This window comes from Bubalus kerabau, chromosome 8 (genome assembly GCF_029407905.1).
Source record: "Bubalus kerabau isolate K-KA32 ecotype Philippines breed swamp buffalo chromosome 8, PCC_UOA_SB_1v2, whole genome shotgun sequence".
Lineage (NCBI taxonomy): Eukaryota > Metazoa > Chordata > Mammalia > Artiodactyla > Bovidae > Bubalus > Bubalus kerabau.
In genome coordinates, this window is record NC_073631.1 from 101,069,918 (window position 1) to 101,090,148 (window position 20,231).

Consider the following 20,231-nt stretch of genomic DNA (forward strand, 5'->3'; position numbering starts at 1 on the left):
AGGAAGAAATTAAAAACTTAACTGGAATCTAAGCTTAATTGATCTCTTGAGTATTTACTTCTCCAGGTCTTTCTGCTATAACTACCTCTCAATTATTTATGAGATGATTATCTAGTTTATGGATTATTCAGTTCTTTTCTTTTCTCTTCCTATTTCCCTGCTTACATACCATTGAGTCAGCAGAGAAAACAGTAGTTGAATATTTTACCTGACAATTTAGTGACCTATCAACTACTTTATTTTTATTAAATTGCTCATAATGCTGCAAGTATTAGCTAAAAAGAATTTGGGGAGCTACAGTCATTACTAAATTATATTCAGGTAAATTTTTCTTCCTTAGAAACTTACATTTAAGAAGTCAGCTCCAGAGCCTAATTCTTTCATTGACATCAATACTCTCATTATGGGAGAAAGGACTACATGAGAAAGTCTTCACAATGAAAAGCCAGAAGTCTTTCCTGTGACTCTTGAATGCTGAATATACAACATGACTTCATTATTTGGTTTAGAGTGCTGAATTCCCAGATCAAATCCAGTGTTATTCAAATATTACTGCAAAATGTACAAATGAATTTTGAATTGTCACAGTATTACTTTGTTGCATTACAATGGAAGGCAGAGGATTGAGTTAGTATGCGAATTTTATTTAATTCATTTTCCCTAAATCATGACTAAAAATGAATAAGCTCAACAAGTATCCTGTGCAATTAGTACTTTTGCTTTTTATAGTTTCTGTAATAGGGGCAACTTTGGAGCAGGTGTAGGGTTCAGGGTCCTTCATTTTGAGGCCCTGGACAAAACACCCACGCTCTCTATAGCTCAGTTTGTTCATTTATAAAATGTGGGTGATTGCAGGAGCTACTTCAAAGGGTTGAATGTGTTCATGTAACTAAAATTTTGACATCACTGTTAACTACTACAGTGATCATGATGGATTATAAAACCCAGTCTGAGACATAGCTGTGTATCTGTGGAAAATATAGTTTCCATTTGGAGATCCAGGAATCTGAACCCCAACAGTGGAGGGAGGCAGAGGGCAGAGCTTTCTCCAGAGACTGTGGGCAGGCCCCCAGCTGGTGCCTTCCTTTTACCCCCACACCCAAACGTTATGGACCGCCCGCAAGAACAGGGATGAGGGGTCACTGGGTTGAGAGTAACTGGTCTTATTAGGGCTTTCTTCCCTCCCTTGACAAAGAAGAGAATGGAAATTCTTTCCAGAAGCTCTCAGAGATACAGTGATAACTTTGAGTTTGGTGAAGTGGGAATGAGAGCCAGGGATGAGAGACTAGAACTCTCCTTGCTTTATGTCTGTGAAAACAGGAAACATTCTTAAAGAAAAGTAAGAAAAGCACTAATACTCAAAAGATACAAAGGTATCAACAGTTTGCTTATACATATATGCATACCCATGTACTTTAAAAGGGTTTCCCAGTGGCGGAGTGCGTGGCATCCCACTCCAGTATTCTTGCCTTGAGAATCTCATGGGCAGAGGAGCCTAGCAGACTACAGTCCATGAGGTCACCTAGAGTCGGATACAACTGAAGCAGCTTAGCATGCATGCACGCACATTTAAAATATATATGTAGGTAAAAAATTGTCCAACCTCATGTAAATTAAAAGAAAATGAGGAGCTAGGGGCTGTCATATGCTATTGGTAGGAAGATATTGATGCAACTTTTTTAGAAAGCAATTTGGCGGCATTGCCGAAGTCCTAAAAAATATATATACTTATCTTTGGACTAATTCTGTTTTGGAAATCTGAACTCAGGAAAGAAAGTTTTTTAAATTGGAAACAACCCAAGTGTCCAATAGTGTATCACCCTAAAGTTTTCAGCTGTAAGGAAGAAATGGTAGACTTCTACATGTGGGGGGAAAAATCTAGAAGGAAATGCTAAATGTGGTGATGGAATTATATGGGTAATTTTTTTTCAGCTTCATCTTTCTGTATAATCGGTGTATCCTGTGTGAAAGTCACTCGGTCGTGTCTGACTCTTTGCAGCCCCATGGACTGTATAGTCCTGGAATTCTCCAGGCCAGAATACTAGAGTGGGTAGCCTTTCCCTTCTCCATGGGATCTTCCCAGCTCAGGGATTGAACCCAGGTCTCCCGCAGGTGGATTTTTTACTAGCTGAGCCACAGGGACAGCTATGACACATGTATTAATATCCAATCACAGAAAAACAAACTTTATTTCTACACGTGGAAAAGAAGATTTGCCCAACTTACCAAAATGTCCTTCGTATGCTTACTGTTATGAATGTTTTAAGACAGAATCACTGGGGAGAAAAAGTTGCAGTACAATACCATTAAAATAAAATTAGGGAAAAAGTAAGGAAGAAAGGTCTGTGGATAAAGGAGATATGAGGAAGATATGAAAAAATAATCTGCTTGGACCCAAGCAAAATGCAAACATTGTCATGTTATAGACTGTGAGACCCACCTATATGGCGTCACTTTTCTATCTTTGCACTCTCTTCCCTCTCCACTCATTAAATTTGGAAACTGCCCAAAGGCACTCAGCAAAGCAAGAGAAAAAGAGCAGGGAAGAATAACCTCCGCACAGAACGTTCCACCCCTAAGGGGGACATGGATCTCTGGTTACTGGAATGGGATATTTGGTCCATGTCTAGCAATTGGACTCTGAATATATCACCAGCTCCGAAGAAACTTGCTCTACAAGTCATGAACCAGAAAAAGTCTAAATCAAATATGTTTTCCCCTGGTCCTGTCTCGGCAGTCAAGTAGAGTGCCATCTTGTATAAAACGTGGGGCCCTGGAAGCCATGGCTGCTATTTTAATTTGTGATGATAAAGATCAAGCTTTGATTTTCCCGGGGCCTCAATAAGCACTGATAAATTATTTATCCCACTTGGATTACATGTTCATTTCACTGTGTCAGTGTTTAGCATGGAAGCTCATCCTAATTGTATAGTTCAAGGCATTTTTCTCTTTTCTCCTTAGGGCACCTTGTAGCACCCTTTCTCCATCTCCAAGTAGAACTGTTGCTGTGCTGATTTAGTATATACCCTTTGCTCCTGGGTACTATTCTGAAAGATGAATGAATTTCATTCTCTCTTTAAATATTTATGTTTCTTTATGATCTAATATATCATCGTAGTTACAGGGAATTTATTCCCCTTAACTATGGAAAATACACCATCAGTTACCTGTCAATTTTCTTTAATAACTCAGCTTTGCAGTTCTGAGGCACTGTTCATCCGCGGCTCCTGAGGACTCTTTTAGTCTCTCAGTCCACTTCGCAGTGTCATTCTGGGATTTATAAAGGTCTTCATCACACAGAGGATATTGAAACATTAAGGGCTTAAGTAGCATGCCCTTTATCACTTATCACGCTGGAGGCTCCAGGACTAGAAATCCAGGCGTCTTTGTTTTGTTGTCTGCTCCCAGCATGAAACTGCGGTCTCTGTAGAAAACCAGCCAGTATCCCTGGAAACAATTCATTGGATTTTTCAAAAGAAATCCAATTTCACTTGGTCTGGTGGGTTCAGTGTTACTTCTTAAGATAAATGATGAAAATATCAACATCATAGTACAAAGAAACTCAATTCTTTTGGTTTAATCTCAGTGAAAAGCATCACAACTCACCTACTGCTTCTGTCTCCTTCTCTAATGCTTTGAGATCCTTGGCTCAAGGAGGTGGGAATGGGTCTGTAACTATTCACTTACCAAACGTCTGCTGGCTCAGAGTCTTGCCTAGCTATAAACTTTTGAGGATCACAGTCTCTGGGATGGAGATCTTGGGGACCTGTGCTTTTCCTAAGTTCCCTAGTAACTCTACAGTTGGCGAAGCACCATTCTAGAACTTCAGCTCTCAAGTCCCTTCTAGCTTTTTTTTTTTTAAGATTTTTTTTGATGTGGACCATTTTTAGAGTCTTTATTGAATTTGCTACATTGCTTCTGTTTTATGTTTTGGTGTTTTGGACCGAAAGCATGTGAAATCTTAGCTCCCTGACCAGGGATCAAACCCACATTGCAAGGTGAAGTCTTAACCCCTGGACTGCCAGGAAGGTCCTGTCTTCTAGCTTTGAAAGAACCCTGAGCTCCCAATCCTCTTTTATTCCATGTGACAAATTTAGCTTCAAACATGTGTCCTTAAACAATTGTTTCAGTGTTTTCTGAAGTAGTTCCCTAAATGGATAGCTGTCTCCCTCAACTGTGCCTCTTGGGCCTTGAGCCAAATGGCTCTCAAGTCCCTTCCTTTTTGCTAGAATTATACCTGGTCCCTTCCCAGATCATCCTGCTTTCATAGTGCCATCACATTAATCTTCCAGAAGCTTGGAATGCTGCCTCTGTTCTCAGCAGAACCTGGGACCCCAAGTGGGGACTGCTTTATTGACATACCTTAGTCTCAAGTTCTCTGTTGACTCAACTAACCTGATGCCAGGCTCTGTACCCTTGGCCTTTAGTTCCTTTTCCCACAGCTCTCCTCTATGCAGCTGCACTCCCAGGCCAACCAGTTTGCTCTTCCCTGTCTTTGCTCATCTCTTTTCTTTTCCTTTAGTCTAGAATTTCCTTCCTGGAAGCCCCACCTGACAGCGTCCTACCCCATAGGAAGTCTTCCTTGGTCCCTCACGTCCCAGCAACATGGCCTGGTTCCTCCTTCCCCTGCTGTCAATTCATAGCATTGAGACCTCACTCAGGGCACTCGGAGCATCATGTCTGTGTCCTTGAAGAAGAGTACTGGACTTAGAGTCCAAAACCTGAGTTTATCCTGGCACAGTCACAGATGTCTCTGTGACATTGGGCAAGTCCTGTCGCGTCCCTGGGCTTCAGTTTTCTTATCTGAGGAAAGGCAGTAATAGCTCCCTAGGTGGTGCGAGTGTTACATGACCCAGTACATGGAAATTAACTTTGCCAGCAGTTTTCTCTGCTTTTCATTACCGTCTCCTACCTGTCTCTGAGCTATTTAAGGAAAGGAACTGTGTTTTGCTCATCATTATATACTACTATTTTTATTGCCACATTACTATTAATGTATTATTATAGATCTGTTTCCAGTAATAATAGTTAATGTTTATGGAGCAGGTAGAATTGTGTCAGGCACCATTCTAAGTACTTTATATGGATTAACTGATTCTTCCAGTGACCCTAAGAGGTACTATCGCCTCAAGAGGTACTCTTATTATCCCACTTTATGGAGAAAGCCATATATTTCACAGAGCCTCCAATGAATATGTTGATGAATGAGGGGCTGAATGAAACAGAAACTACTAGCAATGTCTGCTGGATGGTTCTCTCTCTTACTTCTGTATCCCAACTTTTCTCTTTTTTATATCCTGAGGCAAATGCAAAATTAGGAGAGTCTTGAGTGATCTGAGACCCTGATGAGCGGTCTCTCTGGGTCTGCATTTAGACTTCTGATGAAGTGAGTTCCAGGATGACGGATGTCATATCTGTCTTATTCTCCATCATAGTCATGGGACCTGGAACAACATCAGCGTGGGTGCTAAGTCACTTCAGTTATGTCTAACTCTTTGTGACCCCTTGGACAATAGCCCACTGGGCTCCTCTCTCCATGGGATTCTCCAAGTAATAATGCAGGAGTAGGTTGCCATGCCCTACTCCAGGGGATCTTCCCAACCTAGGGATCGAACCCATGTCTCCTGAATCTCCTGCACTGCAGGCGGATTCTTGACTGCTGAGCCACTGGGGAAGCCTGGAACAACATCCAGTGATAAGTAAATGTTTATTGAATAGGTAAAGGCAGTAGCTTCTGAACAGCGTATTCATTACCACTGAAACCGTGTAGACTGCTGACCCTGCAGCCAGTGAACCCCGCTGTGTCTTGCTTTCCCAGGCAGTACTACGAGATGCTGTACAACACGGCCGACGAGCTCCTGAATCTGGTGGTGGACCAGGGCGTGAAGTACACAGAGCTGGAGTACATTCACGCCCTGACCTTGCTGCACCGCAGCCAGACGGGGGTGGGAGACCAGACCACCCAGAACATGCGGCTGCAGCGGCTCAAGGAGATCATCTGCGAGCAGGCAGCCATCAAGCAAGCCACCAAGGATAAGAAAATAACTACAGTGTGAACAGGGTGCATGGCGGGAAGGGGCCAGGGTATGGGTCACTTTTGTTTCCTCTGTCACAGTCCCTTCTTTGGTATATTCTGAGCTGACTTAGTTTTCTTCACACTGATGCTTGGGTGGAAAGAAGGCGTAAGGCTTCTTTTCTCTTTGTTTCTGGCTTTTCTATAAATGCTAAAGGGACTTCACAGTACCTGTTTGGGCTGGACATTTACTTTGATGTGGTCAGCTCCAGAGGGTCTAGGGTGCGATGGGGAGGAAGGTTGTAAGCAATAAAAATGAATGCATGAGTGACTAACACCCAGCAATCTTTGGTAAGTAGATTGTTATCTAAGTTCTTGTCCTTCCTAGAACTGCTCAGTGGGGTTCTATTACATGAGCAGTAGGATTTTTATTCTCTTGACCTTGTCAGTTTACAGTTCTACACAATAAGTGTGTGTGCATTGCTTTCTGTCTCTATTACCAATGGCTTCTCAGCTAGTTGTAGTTTTCAACCAGTTTTCCTAACCAAACAAGACCTCTTCACCTCTTCAGATCTTGGGGGATAAAGTCCTTTTATCTCAATCCTTGAGAGAGTTTTATATGCAGTAGCCTGGACCCAAGTGATCTGTTGGTTTGATGCCTTTTTGTTTCTATTTCTGCTGTATCAAAACCAAGCAATACCAAATTAATGACAAAAACGGAAGAATGAAAGGTGATTCAACTCTTCTTGATTTTTTTTTTTCCCTCCACTCACCAAGAGAAAATGATGGTTAGAGAACTTTTAATCTCACTTGACACCTTGCCTGGGTGTTATTCTTTTTTTTTAAATATAAATTTATTTATTTTAATTGGAGGCTAATTACTTTACAATATTGTATTGGTGTTGTCATATATTGACATGAATCCGCCACGGGTGTACATGCATTTCCCGTCCTGAACCTGTTAGTTATTCTTAAATGCTCAGTCTCCATGGGAGCCCCTAGGACTTCCTCATCTTAGACGGTAGCTCCAGCTGCCAGCTGAGTGCAAGGAAGCTGGTACAGCCATGACCTTCCTGCTCTGTGCATCCCCCAGCCGAGGCTGTTTCTGCAGGGCTTTCAGCTGGGGTGGGAGCCCGCTGCTTCCCGCACGCTTGCCTCCCCACTGTCCCCACCTCTCTAAGTGTCCTTGCCACCTATGGCTGATATGTCACAGAAGAAAGCGATGCACTGACTGGGACACAACTGGAAAACACGTGGCAAAGAAAGCAGAAAGGACTTGGACTACATGAGGTCAGAATTTTACACCTGTTTGTACAACTTAGGTCTTGGTGGAAAAGCAGAACATTAAAAAAAAAAAATGCTTTGAGAAGCTTAAATGTTGTGTCTCGTTTTTCTTGTATTTATTCCTCAAACATGCCCTGAGACCTTAATATGCGCCAAACACTGCGGGGCACAGATCCGCAGTATTGAGGGCTCCCGTATTACCTACCTAGAAGACAGAAGAACAGAAGCTGGACTCTAACCAAAATCCAAAGAGATGTACACTCAGGGCTGAGTTCGAAATCAGGCCAGTGGGGCGGCTGTGAAGGGAACTCAGCAGGCAACTGGAGCATGGTCTTCCAGGAGATTCTGGAAGGAATACTGTAAATCTCTGTAGCTTCAGAGGCCCAACAAGGAAGAAGTTGAATCTACATGGGAGATGATCGTGCAAGAAGGTACTGTCCCTAAACAACATCATTGGAGTAGTCTCCCTGAGAAGTGGGGGTGAGGGGAGGGAGAGAGGGGAGTCAGAGCTAATTACTGTGATTTGGAAGCCTTCTCTTGGTGGCTGTGGCCTGCCCTCAGCGCTTCTGTGTCCTCCCTTTCTTCCCCTTCCTGTCCACTCTGGACAAAGAGCCCTGGAGTGCTGACAAGGAGACCAGAAGAGCCAGGGTGGGATGGGGGAGTGCTTAGAATTGTTTAATTGGATGCAGAAAGGGACACGGGTTTGGACAGAATAGACTGCCAAGAACTTTGAGAACCAACAGACAAATAGCAAATGAACTGTTTTGGGGCAGCATTTAGAAAAGCGAAATCCCTGCTTTGCTTGCAATAATGATAGGCTTGAAAAATGTCAGTTCTGCACAGAAAAAGCAGTCTGTGATTCTTTGTCCCAAATCACTATGCAGGATGGTGCATCAGTCATTATTCTTTAAGAGATCAAGAATAGCTACTCAGTGGTGATCCCGTGGATGCAGATGGAGCTGGTACAGCCACCTCAAGACCTGCCTCCATCTGGAACACAGTAAAGGTTTCTACTTGTTATGGTCCTAGTTTGGGGATATTTTGTGAGCCTGCTTTTGTGCTGTTCACAGCTGTGATCAGAAATCACTAGAGAGAGCCAGGGTCTCCCAAAGGCAAGGTCCAGCATCCACTCACACTGATATGCGGCCACAAGAGTTCATTTCCAGCCTTGAAAACCACAATAAAATAGGCCTCCCAGAAAGGGCATTAAAACAAAGCAAACTATCATCCTGCTCTTCTACAAAATGACAGATGGAACGGACACATGTGGGATACTGTCTATACCACTGTCAGTACCATGGAAAAGGCTCATGAGGAAGGGTCTGGAGGTGGACAACAGACAAGAGCCCAAGGAAGGAGGGCTGGGAGGTGAGATCCAGCCCAGTCATCAGAGAACCAGCTCTGTAAGCCAGAGCAGCTCTAGGGAGAGCTTCCTTCTATTATCGTAACTGGCATCTGCCCTCTGGCACTTAACATGCTGTCCCACAACCATGCTGTCAATACTATGATCTTTCAGGTCTTAGAAGATGCTAAGTGGAATCTCTCCCAACTCAGCCTCCCTTAAAATAAATTTTTTGAATAAGAAGTACTCATTCAGAGCATAGGTTCCTTTGAACCTTGATAGATTTTGGTCAGTTGTATTCTCAGAACTGCTGACAGTGGTTTCTTCTGGGGTGTTTTGTTACTTTTGATTATCTTATTATCACTTGTGATTGCACCTCTTAATTTATAAGCAATACTCTGGATGATGCTGTGCCATTCACCCCATGAGCACTCATTTATACCTGCACTATGGTTACGATTTATCTCAGGGCTTTTCCTCCTTGTACAGTGTTTTTATTCCTGCTTCACAAATAGTTTTTTAGTCTTACTGCCCAAGTAGAACTTTTCCCTCTCACAGCTGGTTACATGTCTGCTGGTTAGATAAGGAACAAGGATATAGGTTCCTCATGAAGCCCTTGGCTGAAGAGGACCCCTGCGTCCAGGCTCTGAAGGACAAGTTCATTTTTGAGTAGGTCAATCAGCTGAAATTCAGTGGTAAGACCAGACCTAAGCTCCCACAGCTCATACCCTTGAGACGGGCAGTCATGTGGAATCCAGCAGGGACCCTCCAGCTGGAATCACGACCCTAGGCACAGTGACCTCACCTGTAGAAGCTCCAGCCTCTCTCCGGAACATCATTTTTGCCTGAATATTTTCTTAGCCTGATAGTCATTAATTTGTGTTTCAAATAGCTTGGGAAGAAAACCTCAAAAACAGCCAAGTTGATTGGCAACCAAAGCCTGATCATTCTTACTGTCAAGTCATATCCATGGAAGTCTTAGTGCTAAGGTGTTCACTGTCAGTCAAAAAAGATATGATTGCCTGTTACAGCAATAACAAATCCTGATATGGAATAATGTAATGGCAAGCAAAAGAGACAGTCCCTGTGACGTGGAGCGGGAACCTGCACTCGCATCTTGCCCTCCCCAGACTCCATATTTCCCAGGGCTGCCCTTTTATCTAGGAAGACGTCCAGTAGGACTGAGGACTGAAATCTTCAGCCTAACCCTCTGCTACTCTGAGCTGTGCTCTTCTGGAAGCCAGTACTATGTCTCACTAGTCTCGTTTTCCTCCTTAACTGGCAAAGAGCCTGGAAGTTGATGGAACAAATGAATTCCTGCTCCACAGCCTCTATGAATGTACCAAGGCCATTGTGTTCAAGATTCTTGCTCTGAGACATAGTGTGGCTGCTTCCCCAGGACCAAGGCATAGAAATTTCATAGTAAACAACAGAGGATAACCAGGGTCCCACCAGCCCAAGCTAGACTCACTCCAGTGGAGTCAAACATGATAAAGACCTCCAGCCAAGTAGCCATCTTTCTAGCAGGATGTGAAAAGGAGCTATAATACACACACGTGAGAACAATTGTCTTAACCTGGCACGGATGGAAAACAAATTGAGCATAATTTGGAGGGAGGGTAATGAGGTACCAAGAACAAGAAAACAAAGAATAACTGGGCTCAGCAAAGGTCTTGACTCTGTCCTAATTAGGCACAGTTGTCCTAAGAAGTACATAATTAATAAGCAGATGACCAGATGTGAAATACAGAGATTCTTCCTGAGGTGGAAGTTGTAATGAAGTGAACACAGCTGGAGGTGTTTGTCCTGATTTGGCGGAGGCTCAAGCCCTGCCTGGAGTTTTGAGGCGTGTAGAGGGAGGCCCACCACAGCTCTACACCTGAAAACAATACATCCTCTTCCAGCTGGGCTGGGGTGTAATGAGAGAGCTAATTACCAAGTGTAATGAGATGCAGAAGCCCCCGGACTTAAGCTGGAAATGTCTTTCAAAGTGAAGTGTGCCCGATTTGAGGACTCGCTTTCCCGTACCTGGGCCACAGACTTATGTTTGTAATTAAAAATATCACCAGGGCGGTCACACACCTGGAGCGGGCGTCTCTGGGAACCCGAGAACGCGGTGACCTGCAAAAGTTGCACATGCACTTTTTTTCATGTATGTACAGTTTATTTATGTACATAGAACTGAAAAGAAATAAAAGTCAGGTGCTGTTGGGTGAGTGTAGTTCCCATTATGTTCAAACTCATTTAGAAACGTGACCTCGGCTTCCTGCTGACTTCGAAAATAGATACTCTAGGAGGAGAAAAATTGGCAATCTTCTCATCCCAAACATTTAATTTCCTACCAGGCTGAGTTTTCTTTCACAAGGATTTATTTACTGTGAGAGAGCAGGAAGCTCTCGGTACCTGTTTTTTGTTACTGTTTTTATTTTATGATTGTTATTGTTATTTTAGATAATAATAACACCTATTGAATGACAAGTACTGAATAATACTTATTGAAAGTTGAATATGTGTCAGGTGCTACACTCAATGAATTAACATTTTTCCACTTAATCCTTGCAGTAATCCTATGAGACAGGTGTTAGGATCATTCCCACCCAGGCCCACCCCCACCTGTTACAGAGGGAAGGAAACAGAGGCTCAGATTAAGGACTTGACCGCAGACAGATGCTGATGCCAGAGTCCGTGTTTGAAATCCCCTCTGTTCTCTATCATGAGCCAAAACCCCTCATCCCGTAAAGCAAAGGGAGGGTGCCTCACCTGCTGTATTTGAGTTCCAAGTGACATTTTCTGGTAGTTTTACCCCTCCATTTGCTCTGCCCTCTCCAGTGGCCCCCAGAGGGAACCATTCTTGAATTTGGAGTTACCTGGCTCTCTCCTCTGCTTCTCCTCAGCCCCCAACTGCCCGAGCCCACCCCTGTGGCCAGTACATCAGCATAACTCTTGGAAACCAAAACCTTGGGCTCAGAGGCTGAGCCCAGCGAGCTGGAGACTTAAGAGGACCCACACTTCAGCCAAGTGATGGAGTGACCAGGAGGGTGAGAGCGAAATGCTCAGGTTTTAAAATCTGCTCTGCCTTGGCACAGAAGATCATCTCAGCCTTTTACAACTGGTTTGCTGTTGTACAGGTTGTTAAATGCCCTAAGCCTCAGTTTCCTCATCTGTGAAATGGGATGATGATGATAATAGCTCCTGTCCAACACTGTTGCTCTATAAAGTAAAAGAGGGTGTTCAGTGCCTGGCACATAATAAGTATTATATATATATATATGATTAATAATAGGCTAATAATATATCTTGTCTGTTTCTGTGGGGTGCTGTTGACCCAATATCTAGAAAACCTGCCCTTTTGATATGACATATGAGTACAGCTATCCTGACCAGCCCTGTTGTTAGAAAAGCCTAGGTTTTGCCAGGTGGAACCCAGGACTTGGAATCCTGAAGCCTCCCACCCCCACCCCTACCCCGACCCCACACCCCCGACTCCTGATTTTATTACTTCACTGTTTCAGCCCCCTTTCCCACAGAGGACAACTGCCCTTGGTGTCTGGTTCTCACACTTGCTTCCTTTTTAGCTGTTAGTGAGTTTGCATCTCATTGTCTGCCAATGTATTATGCACATCTCATTAAACTCTGAAGGGTCCAGTACCCTTTAGGGACCAGACCTTAACAGACAAAGTGGCCTCTGCCTGGGCTTTGACTTTGCTGTCAGTCTTCCCACTCGTGCTGAGGAATATCTGATCCTGAATCTCCAAAATCAGATTGCTCTGTGAAATTGAGGTGAGGTAAGTATCACTTTTTAAAAAAAATTTTGTCAATCGAATCTAACTCTGAGCTCTCACTTACCATTCTGAGCAGAAGTCCGAGTTCATTCATTTTCTGTGGTTTCTTCCTGGAGGATGGGGTGGGGAGGGGAGGCGTCCCTGAGGACAGCATGCTCATCCATGTGTCCTGATCTCTTCGTCGCCTCTGCTGTGGATGCTTGGCTGCCCTCAAGTGCTGCAGCTCTGGGTGCGGAGGTCCTCTCCAGTGTTGCCAGGCATCAGTGACCAGCCTCCAGAGGTGACCCCTTTCCCAGTCATCCCCACCCAAGGTCCTGCCTGCTGGGAGGCACTGAGCGGGGTGTGGGTGGGAACCTCCATGGAATCTATGGCCCCTGTCTCTCTTCTGAACTTTGAGGATCTCAACACTCTAGGTTGGACAATTCTCCCCTCTTCCTTCCAAATGCCAAAATCTCTACTCCTTTCTGCCACTGGGTGATCCAAAGTCCTTTCCCAAGGTCTAGACCTTTCAAAAAACTTGAAAGGGACTCCTCTCCTTCCCCTCTTCTCTTCTGCCTCTCTGGGCTCCAGGAGCAGTCCCCAGGAAACCTCTCTATTGGGCAGCAGAGGGAGAGGGTGTTTACTCTGATAAGGGGTGAGGAGATGACATCAATCAGTTTCTCAGTAGGGGCTTCCCAGGTGACACAGTGGTAAAGAATCCACCTCCCAATGCAGAAGACACAGGAATTCCCTGGAGGAGGAAACGGCAACCCACTCCAGTATTCTTGCCTGGGAAATCCCATGGACAGAGAAGCCTGCCAGGCCACAGTCCATGGGGTCACAAAGAGTCGACACCACTGAAAAACTAAGCATGCATGCAATTGCTCAGTAATTCACCCTGTTGTGGATTCATAAGACCTGGAGAGCTTTTGTTCCAACCATCTATGCCTTCTAAGGCGGTCAGGGGAGGAGTTCCAAGAGAACAGAATGGGGACACATAGTGCCTGAGGCAGGACTAGCACCTAGGTCTCTTGACTTAAATTCCAGGGAGGCTGCATTAAGAGCCCAAATGTGCCCCACTCTATTAGGCTGCCAAGTGTAGAAGCAGAAGGCAAAGACCTGACTTCAAAGACGTGACTCACATGGAAAGAACCAGGAAACAGACATGAATCAGCTATGGAAAACTGCCAGCCCATGTGGTGCTAAAAGTTCATGGTATGGTTTAGACTAAATACTTCAAGAATTCAGAAAAAAAGAATTATAGGCTACTATTAGCTGGATACAGCTTCATGGAGAGGTAGGAACTGGACTATGATCTTGAAGAAAGTGTAGAGCCAAGATCATAATAGGGGGACTTGAGATGAAAGGCTGCTGCTACTGCTAAGTCGCTTCAGTTGTGTCCGACTCTGTGCGACCCCATAGACGGCAGCCCACCAGGCTCCCCCGTCCCTGGGATTGTCCAGGCAAGAACACTGGAGTGGGTTGCCATTTCCTTCTCTAATGCATGAAAGTGAAAGGGAAGTCGCTCAGTCGTGTCCGACTCTTAGCAACCCCGTGGACTGCAGCCTACCAGGCTCCTCTGTCCATAGGATTTTCCAGGCAAGAGTACTGAAGTGGGGTGCCATTGCCTTCTCCGGAGATGAAAGGCTACATATTGACAAATGTTGCTGTTTAGAAGGAAGCAAAGGAAATTAAGCAAAAAAGAAAAACTTCAGAAATATAAGAAGGATCAGCATGAAAACTAGTCAAGAGGGAACACCAGTCAGGGAGGAGGCCCAGCACGTTGAACGTTTTTTCATTTGTTCTAAACCTTGCTGGGAGTCAGTGGATATGTGGGATCTTTGAATCTCCTAGGATTACATGGATGCAGCATTTGGGGGGTTGGTTTGTTAGTGCATTATAAGAAATAAAAGTCAGATTTTTAAATCAGGGTCTCCATATGTCCTGTTTTTCACCTTCCAGAAATGTGGTAGGATAGCATTTCCTGGCTCCTTTGTGTCCGGCTGAAACCATGTGATTAGGTGGCCAATGAATTGTAAGAGGTATGTCACTTCCCAGCCAAAGCATTTAATTGCCTTTGTACAACCCTCCACAGCACTGCCCACTCTGCCCCATCTAGCAGTGTTCCAGACAGTGAATACTCAGTGTGCTTGGGTCCCACAGGGAGGAAGATGCAGAGCTCCAGCTGACCTGCAGGGGACATGTGATGTAAGCATGAAATGAATCTTGGTTGTTTTAAGCCACTGAAATTGAGGGGGTGGGGGCGGTGTTTGTTACTGCAGCATAACCTTGCATGTCCTGACTAATGCACAGAACAAAGGTGAGAATGGGAAGACCAAGGGAATTTTAATGAAGGTTGAAGTATTACATCAGAGAGAATTATTTGAGTGTAGTGATGGGAACAAGAGGTAAATTTGGAGGCTCAAGGGAGAAGTGGTGCTTTGCTGCTTTTAGTCAGCACTTTTGTGCTAGAGACAGAGGCAACGGGGACGTGTTGTTCACTTACGAAAGGACCCTGGAGCCCCCAGTTTATTTATGTCTTTGGCTTTTTCTGCCTCCATCCTTAAACTTATGTAATAATAGTGATAATAATTATGTAATGATTATGTAATTATGTAATAATTGTGTAATCAATAATGTAATAATAGTAAGGTCTCAGTGTTTCTAACTATTCATAGGAAAGCCTCTATATTCAATACATAAAAAATTAATGCCTATGATAATTGAAGTTATTAAAGCTTAAAACCTCTCATTTTCACTGAGGTCTAATCATCTCACTGGTGGGCTGCCGTCTATGGGGTCGCACAGAGTTGGACACGACTGAAGCGACTTAGCAGCAGCAGGAATCATCTCACTGGACCAGCCCCTTTTTCTTTTAAAAGCTTTTTAACACAGGGCCATTCAATGCCAGTCCCCGGAATTGAGTTTTTAATCCTCTGACAATTCAGGTCCATTCACCAAAGCAAGAAGACTGAGAGGAAAAAAAAAATCTTTCTGTTTTTCTACTCTCTTCTCCAGTAGCTCAGACTTCCTTATATTTCTCTGATGTCCCAATGGAAGTAAATGTTAATGGCTTTGAAGGAGATAATGAAGTTGCAATTTAAAAATGAAGAAACATAACCCTGAGAAGCTGTTAACTCAGCCAGTTTTAAGAGACTGATAAAGCATAAGGTACTAGGCTTTTGACACTTACAGAGCTGCAATTTACTCATCTACAGTATAGCAAATGTTTAAAGTATTTTAACAGAGGTTATAGAAATCCTTAAGTTTTGCAATTGTATTAACTTGTATAAATTTCTTTTATTTTTAATTTTCATTTCCGTGTTTCCTAGATACAGTTAGTTGTGGTACAGGTCATGTCCCTGTACCACAGGTCTCAGGGTAGACCCCTGAGATGGTTCCACTGTCCCAAACCCTACTCAGAGTCAGAAGCAAGAAAGCGTATCTAATTCACTTTATATTTCGCCCCCTGATTGAGGTCTCTGTGTTTAGTCCTCCTGGCAGGTGTAACAAAATACAATAGACTGGATAGGTTATAAGCAACAGAAATGTATTCATCGCAGTTCTGGAGGCTGGAAAGTCTAAGACCAAGGCACCAGCAGATTTGATGTCTAGTGAGGGCCCACTTTCTGGTTCATGGATGGTGCCTTCTTGCTCTGTCCACGTGGTGAAGAGGGCTAGGATGCTCTGTAGGGTCTCTTTTTTAAGGGCACCGATCCTGTTGATGAGGGCTCCATCCTCACAACCTAAGCACCTCCCAAGGAGGGATTTTAATTTTGGGAAAACACAAGACATTTAGGTCATAGCATGTATCTAAGCCAACTTGATAGTTCTATTTGTCAGGTTCTTTTGGTAAACATTATTAGCCTTCAACCATAAGGTAGGAACAACATACCTCTTTCCCGTGACTTTGCTAGCAGGTAATATGCTACAAAGAAAGCAGGCCACAGACAGCATTTAGCAAGCAAGGACAAAACTTGCCTTGCAAAATGCTCTGTAAATTCATCAGTCCCCTCTCTCTGTCCCTTCTCTCTGACCACCACCATTATTGAAATGTTCACTTCAAGGGCAAACACAAAAATATTTTGACAGCAGCACCAGACTGACCTTCTAGTCAGATGTGGAGTCAGAGTTCACCATGATTAAGGGGAGTCAAAGACCCAAAGTACTGGGTCCAAAGTCCATAGCTGTCAAGTACTGGGTTTACTTATTTTTAAAGTCATTCATGAAAAGTCTTTATCAGCCAAGCACATGTCTTGAACACATCTCACCACTCATTTCTAACCCCTCTCCTAGCAATTAACCAACCCTCTGCTACTGGTCAGATTGAGACGGCAAGATCGCAACACTTTGCCACAGCCACCTCTGGAGAATAGCTCCTGGACAGACGCCCCTGAGTGTGTTCTTTGGGGACAGAATTTCTCAGGGAGGCGTTCTACCCTCCATGAATATCCCGCCCTTCAGATGCCCTGTTAGTGGCAGTCTCCAATCCCCCACAATAGGATATCTGCTGGTTGTCATTTTCCAAGTTGTGGACACAGCTCTGCACTGAGTGGTCCATGTAACCTTGGGACCTAAAACTCTAATTTGCAGAACAGGACCCAGGCTTTAGTCCCAACCTGCCTCAGAGCACAAGGACACCAACTCCTTGGTCCCCTGATAACAAGGCTGGACCCAGCCCCAGTGATACGTGCTTCACTCAACTGTCCCACTCCAGCCACACACAATCAGGAAGCCTGACTCAGAGAGCCCCCCAAACCTCACCCCTACTGCTGTTGCAAACTGCTCCCTGTCCAAGGGGGCAGAGCTTTATACCCTTCTCACACCAAGATTTATAGTCCATTTAACTTACCCTGTTAATATCCAAGGCCACGCCACCAGCCGCTAGCTTATTAATAATGTATCACTGCAGCGTCTGACTTAGTGAAGCTGCAGACGTCCCTCATTTGCATGATTAGCTCTTACCTTCCTGATTAGAAAGTTTCATCCTATCCCCAGACCTACCCTTTCTGAATGAATGGCTCTTTTTTAAAGGGAGCCAGTTTCTCTAAAATACATCTCAAATCCAAATAAAGAGAAACCAACCAACAACAAAATTAAAACCCCGTTATTCTCTTTGTGGAAGAAGAAGAGAGGAGCTTAAGAAGGTTTTAAAAAGTTCAGCACCATGTTTACTGCAGGACAGAGAAGTAGCTATGGTTGTCAGCAGGGACTAGAGGGGCGTACGACCTGAGAAGGACTTGGGTTCACAGGAGATATTAATCAACTGTTAGTGTTTACTTTGAGGAGTGCAGGGTAACCACTAAGGATTTTAAGCAGTAGAGTGGAGTCAGGTTTTGACTTGACAGCTATTACCCTGGGAAGATGAATAATGAACTGGAAGATGGATGACAGGGAGACTAATATAATCCAGGAGGAAGATGATGCTTCACTTTATTGCTCTTGTCAGATACTGCTTTTTTTTTTTTTTTTTACACAAATGGAAGGTTTCTGGCAACGCTGCATCAAGCAAGTCTATCAGTACCATTTTTTTCAACAGCATTTGCTCAGTTCATGTCTCTATGTCACATTTTGGTAATTCTCAAATATTTCAAATTTTTAAATTATTGTAGTGATCTGTGATCAATTATCCTTGATATTACTACTACAGCTCAGATGATGGTTAGCATTTTTTATCAGTAAAGTATTTTTAAATTAAGATATGTACATTTTTAAACATAATAATATTGCATATTTAATAGACTGTAGAATAGTTTAGACATAACTTTTATGTGCACAGAAAAAATGAAAAAAAGCTGTGACTCACTTTCTTGCTATATTCACTTTATTGCAGTGGTCTGGAACTGAACCTACAGTATCTCCTGAGAATGTCTTTGTACTAAAATCCATTGAAATTATACACTTGAAAAGTGTGAATATTCTGGTATATATCTCAATAAAAAAGGTTTTATGATAAAAGTGTCTACTTTCCAACAAAGAAATTATGAGACATACAGAGAAGCAGGAAAGAATGGCTCATACTCAAGAAAAGAAGCAGACAATAGAAATTATCCCTGAGAAAGCCTGGATGTCGGACTTACTATACGAAGACTTTCAGTTAGCTATCATGAATACGTTTGAAGAATTAAGAAAATCGTGTAAAGAATTAAAGGGAAGAAAAAGAATAATGTCTCACCAGATAGAAAACATCAATAAAGAGAACCGGATATGGAACAATAGACTGGTTCAAAATTGAGAAAGGAGTACATCAACACTGTATATTACCTGTTTATTTAACTTATATGCAGAGTACATCATGTGAAATGCTGGACTGGATGAAGCACAAGGTGGAATCAGAATTGCCGGCAGAAATATCAGTAACTTCAGATATGCAGATGACATCACCCTTCTCTTTCTCATCAGAAAGAGAAGAACTAAAGGGCCTCTTGATAAAGGTGAAAGAGGAGAGCGAAAAAGCTGGCTTAAAGCTCAACATTCAAAAATCTAAGATCATGGCATCTGGTCCCATCACTTCATGGCAAATAGATGGGGAAACAACAGAAACAGTGACAGATTTTATTTTCTTGGACTCCAACCTCACTGTGGACGGTGACTGCAACCATGAAATTAAAAGACGCTTGCTCCTTGGAGGAAAAGCTATGACAAACTTAGCATGTTAAAAAGCAGAGACATCATCACTTTGCCAACTAAGGTCCGTCTAGTCAAAGCTATGGTTTTTCCAGTAGTCATGTATGGATGTGAGAGTTAGACTATAAAGAAAGCTGAGTGCCGAAGAATTGATGCTTTTGAACTGTGGTGTTGGAGAAGACTCTTAAGAGTTCTTCAGACTGCAAGGAGATCCAGCCAGTTCATCCTAAAGGAAATCAGTCCTGAATATTCATTGGAAGGACTGATGCTGAAGCTGAAGCTTCAATGTTTGGCCATCTGATGTGAAGAGCCAACTCATTAGAAAAGACCCTGATACTGGGAAAGATTGAAGGCAGGAGGAGAAGGGGACAACAGAGGATGAGATGGTTTGATGGCATCACCGACTCAACACACATGAGTTTGAGCAAACTTCAGGAGATGCTGAAGGACAGGGAAGCCTGGCGTGCTATAGTCCATGGGGTCGCAAAAAGTTGGACATGACTGAATGAACAACCACAGCAACAATAAAGAGATTTTTTTTTTTTTTGAGAGGCAGAGTTTAATTCCACTCCCCTTGAGTTGGGCTGCAGTAAACAACTCAATTCTGCTGAGTAGAGTAAGGCAGAAGTGATGGTATGTGACCATATTAGGTCCTGTAGGTACTGACACTTTGCCTTGCTCACTTGGATCACTTGCTCTTGGGGAAGCCAGCTGCCACATTATGAGGACATTTAAAACAGCCCTATGGGGAGAGCCACATGGCAAGGAACCAAGACCTCCTGCCAACAACCATGTGAATGGGTTACCTTGTGCAAATCTTCCAACTCCTACCAAGGTTTGAGATGACTGTAAACATACCAACTGATGTCTTAGTAACTCATGAGAAACCCTGAGCTGGAACCATCCAGGCAATTTGCTCTTGGATTCCTGACCCTCAGAAACTGTGTATCTCACACAGATTGTTGTTTAAATAGCTAAGTTTGGGGATCATTTGTTATGCAGCAAATATTAATGGTAACTAATAATACATGTGGAGAGGCAAAAGGCCTTTAAAATAATCCAAGAAAAGAATTAAGAGCATTAGAGAAATGTTACCAGGGAGCTAATTTTGTGTTAAAAGAGGGAAGAACTTTCTGTAGTGAGAGCAGCCCACAATGGAAGAGGTCACATTTTAAAGTAGTGAGTTGCTTGTCACTTAAAGGTT

The 20,231-nt window shown here is 43.3% G+C and overlaps 1 protein-coding gene and 2 long non-coding RNA genes across 7 annotated transcripts in view; 2 read left to right on the forward strand and 1 right to left on the reverse strand.

Moving 5' to 3' along the window:
* The window catches only part of EXOC4 (exocyst complex component 4), an 804,929-nt gene extending 798,320 nt beyond the window's left edge, over positions 1-6,609 (forward strand). For all 4 annotated transcript variants that reach the window (XM_055590952.1, XM_055590951.1, XM_055590953.1 and 1 more), the window contains one exon: positions 5,819-6,609. In XM_055590952.1, coding sequence (XP_055446927.1) covers positions 5,819-6,056 — 238 coding nt within the window. In that variant the 3' untranslated portion in view covers positions 6,057-6,609. The remainder of the gene's footprint in view (positions 1-5,818) is intronic.
* Positions 6,610-11,288: 4,679 nt separating this feature from the next.
* LOC129658651 (uncharacterized) lies at positions 11,289-18,450 on the forward strand. 2 transcript variants are annotated; one of them, XR_008717483.1, is made up of 4 exons: positions 11,289-12,424; positions 14,496-14,608; positions 15,419-15,571; positions 18,234-18,450. It is a non-coding gene; the product is annotated as an uncharacterized LOC129658651 (long non-coding RNA). The 2 variants fall into 2 exon arrangements; XR_008717484.1 differs by lacking the exon at positions 15,419-15,571.
* LOC129658652 (uncharacterized) lies at positions 16,019-17,366 on the reverse strand. The gene is made up of 3 exons (XR_008717485.1): positions 17,253-17,366; positions 16,296-16,328; positions 16,019-16,146 (listed from the first exon to the last, which is right to left on the reverse strand). It is a non-coding gene; the product is annotated as an uncharacterized LOC129658652 (long non-coding RNA).
* Positions 18,451-20,231: the final 1,781 nt, after the last annotated feature.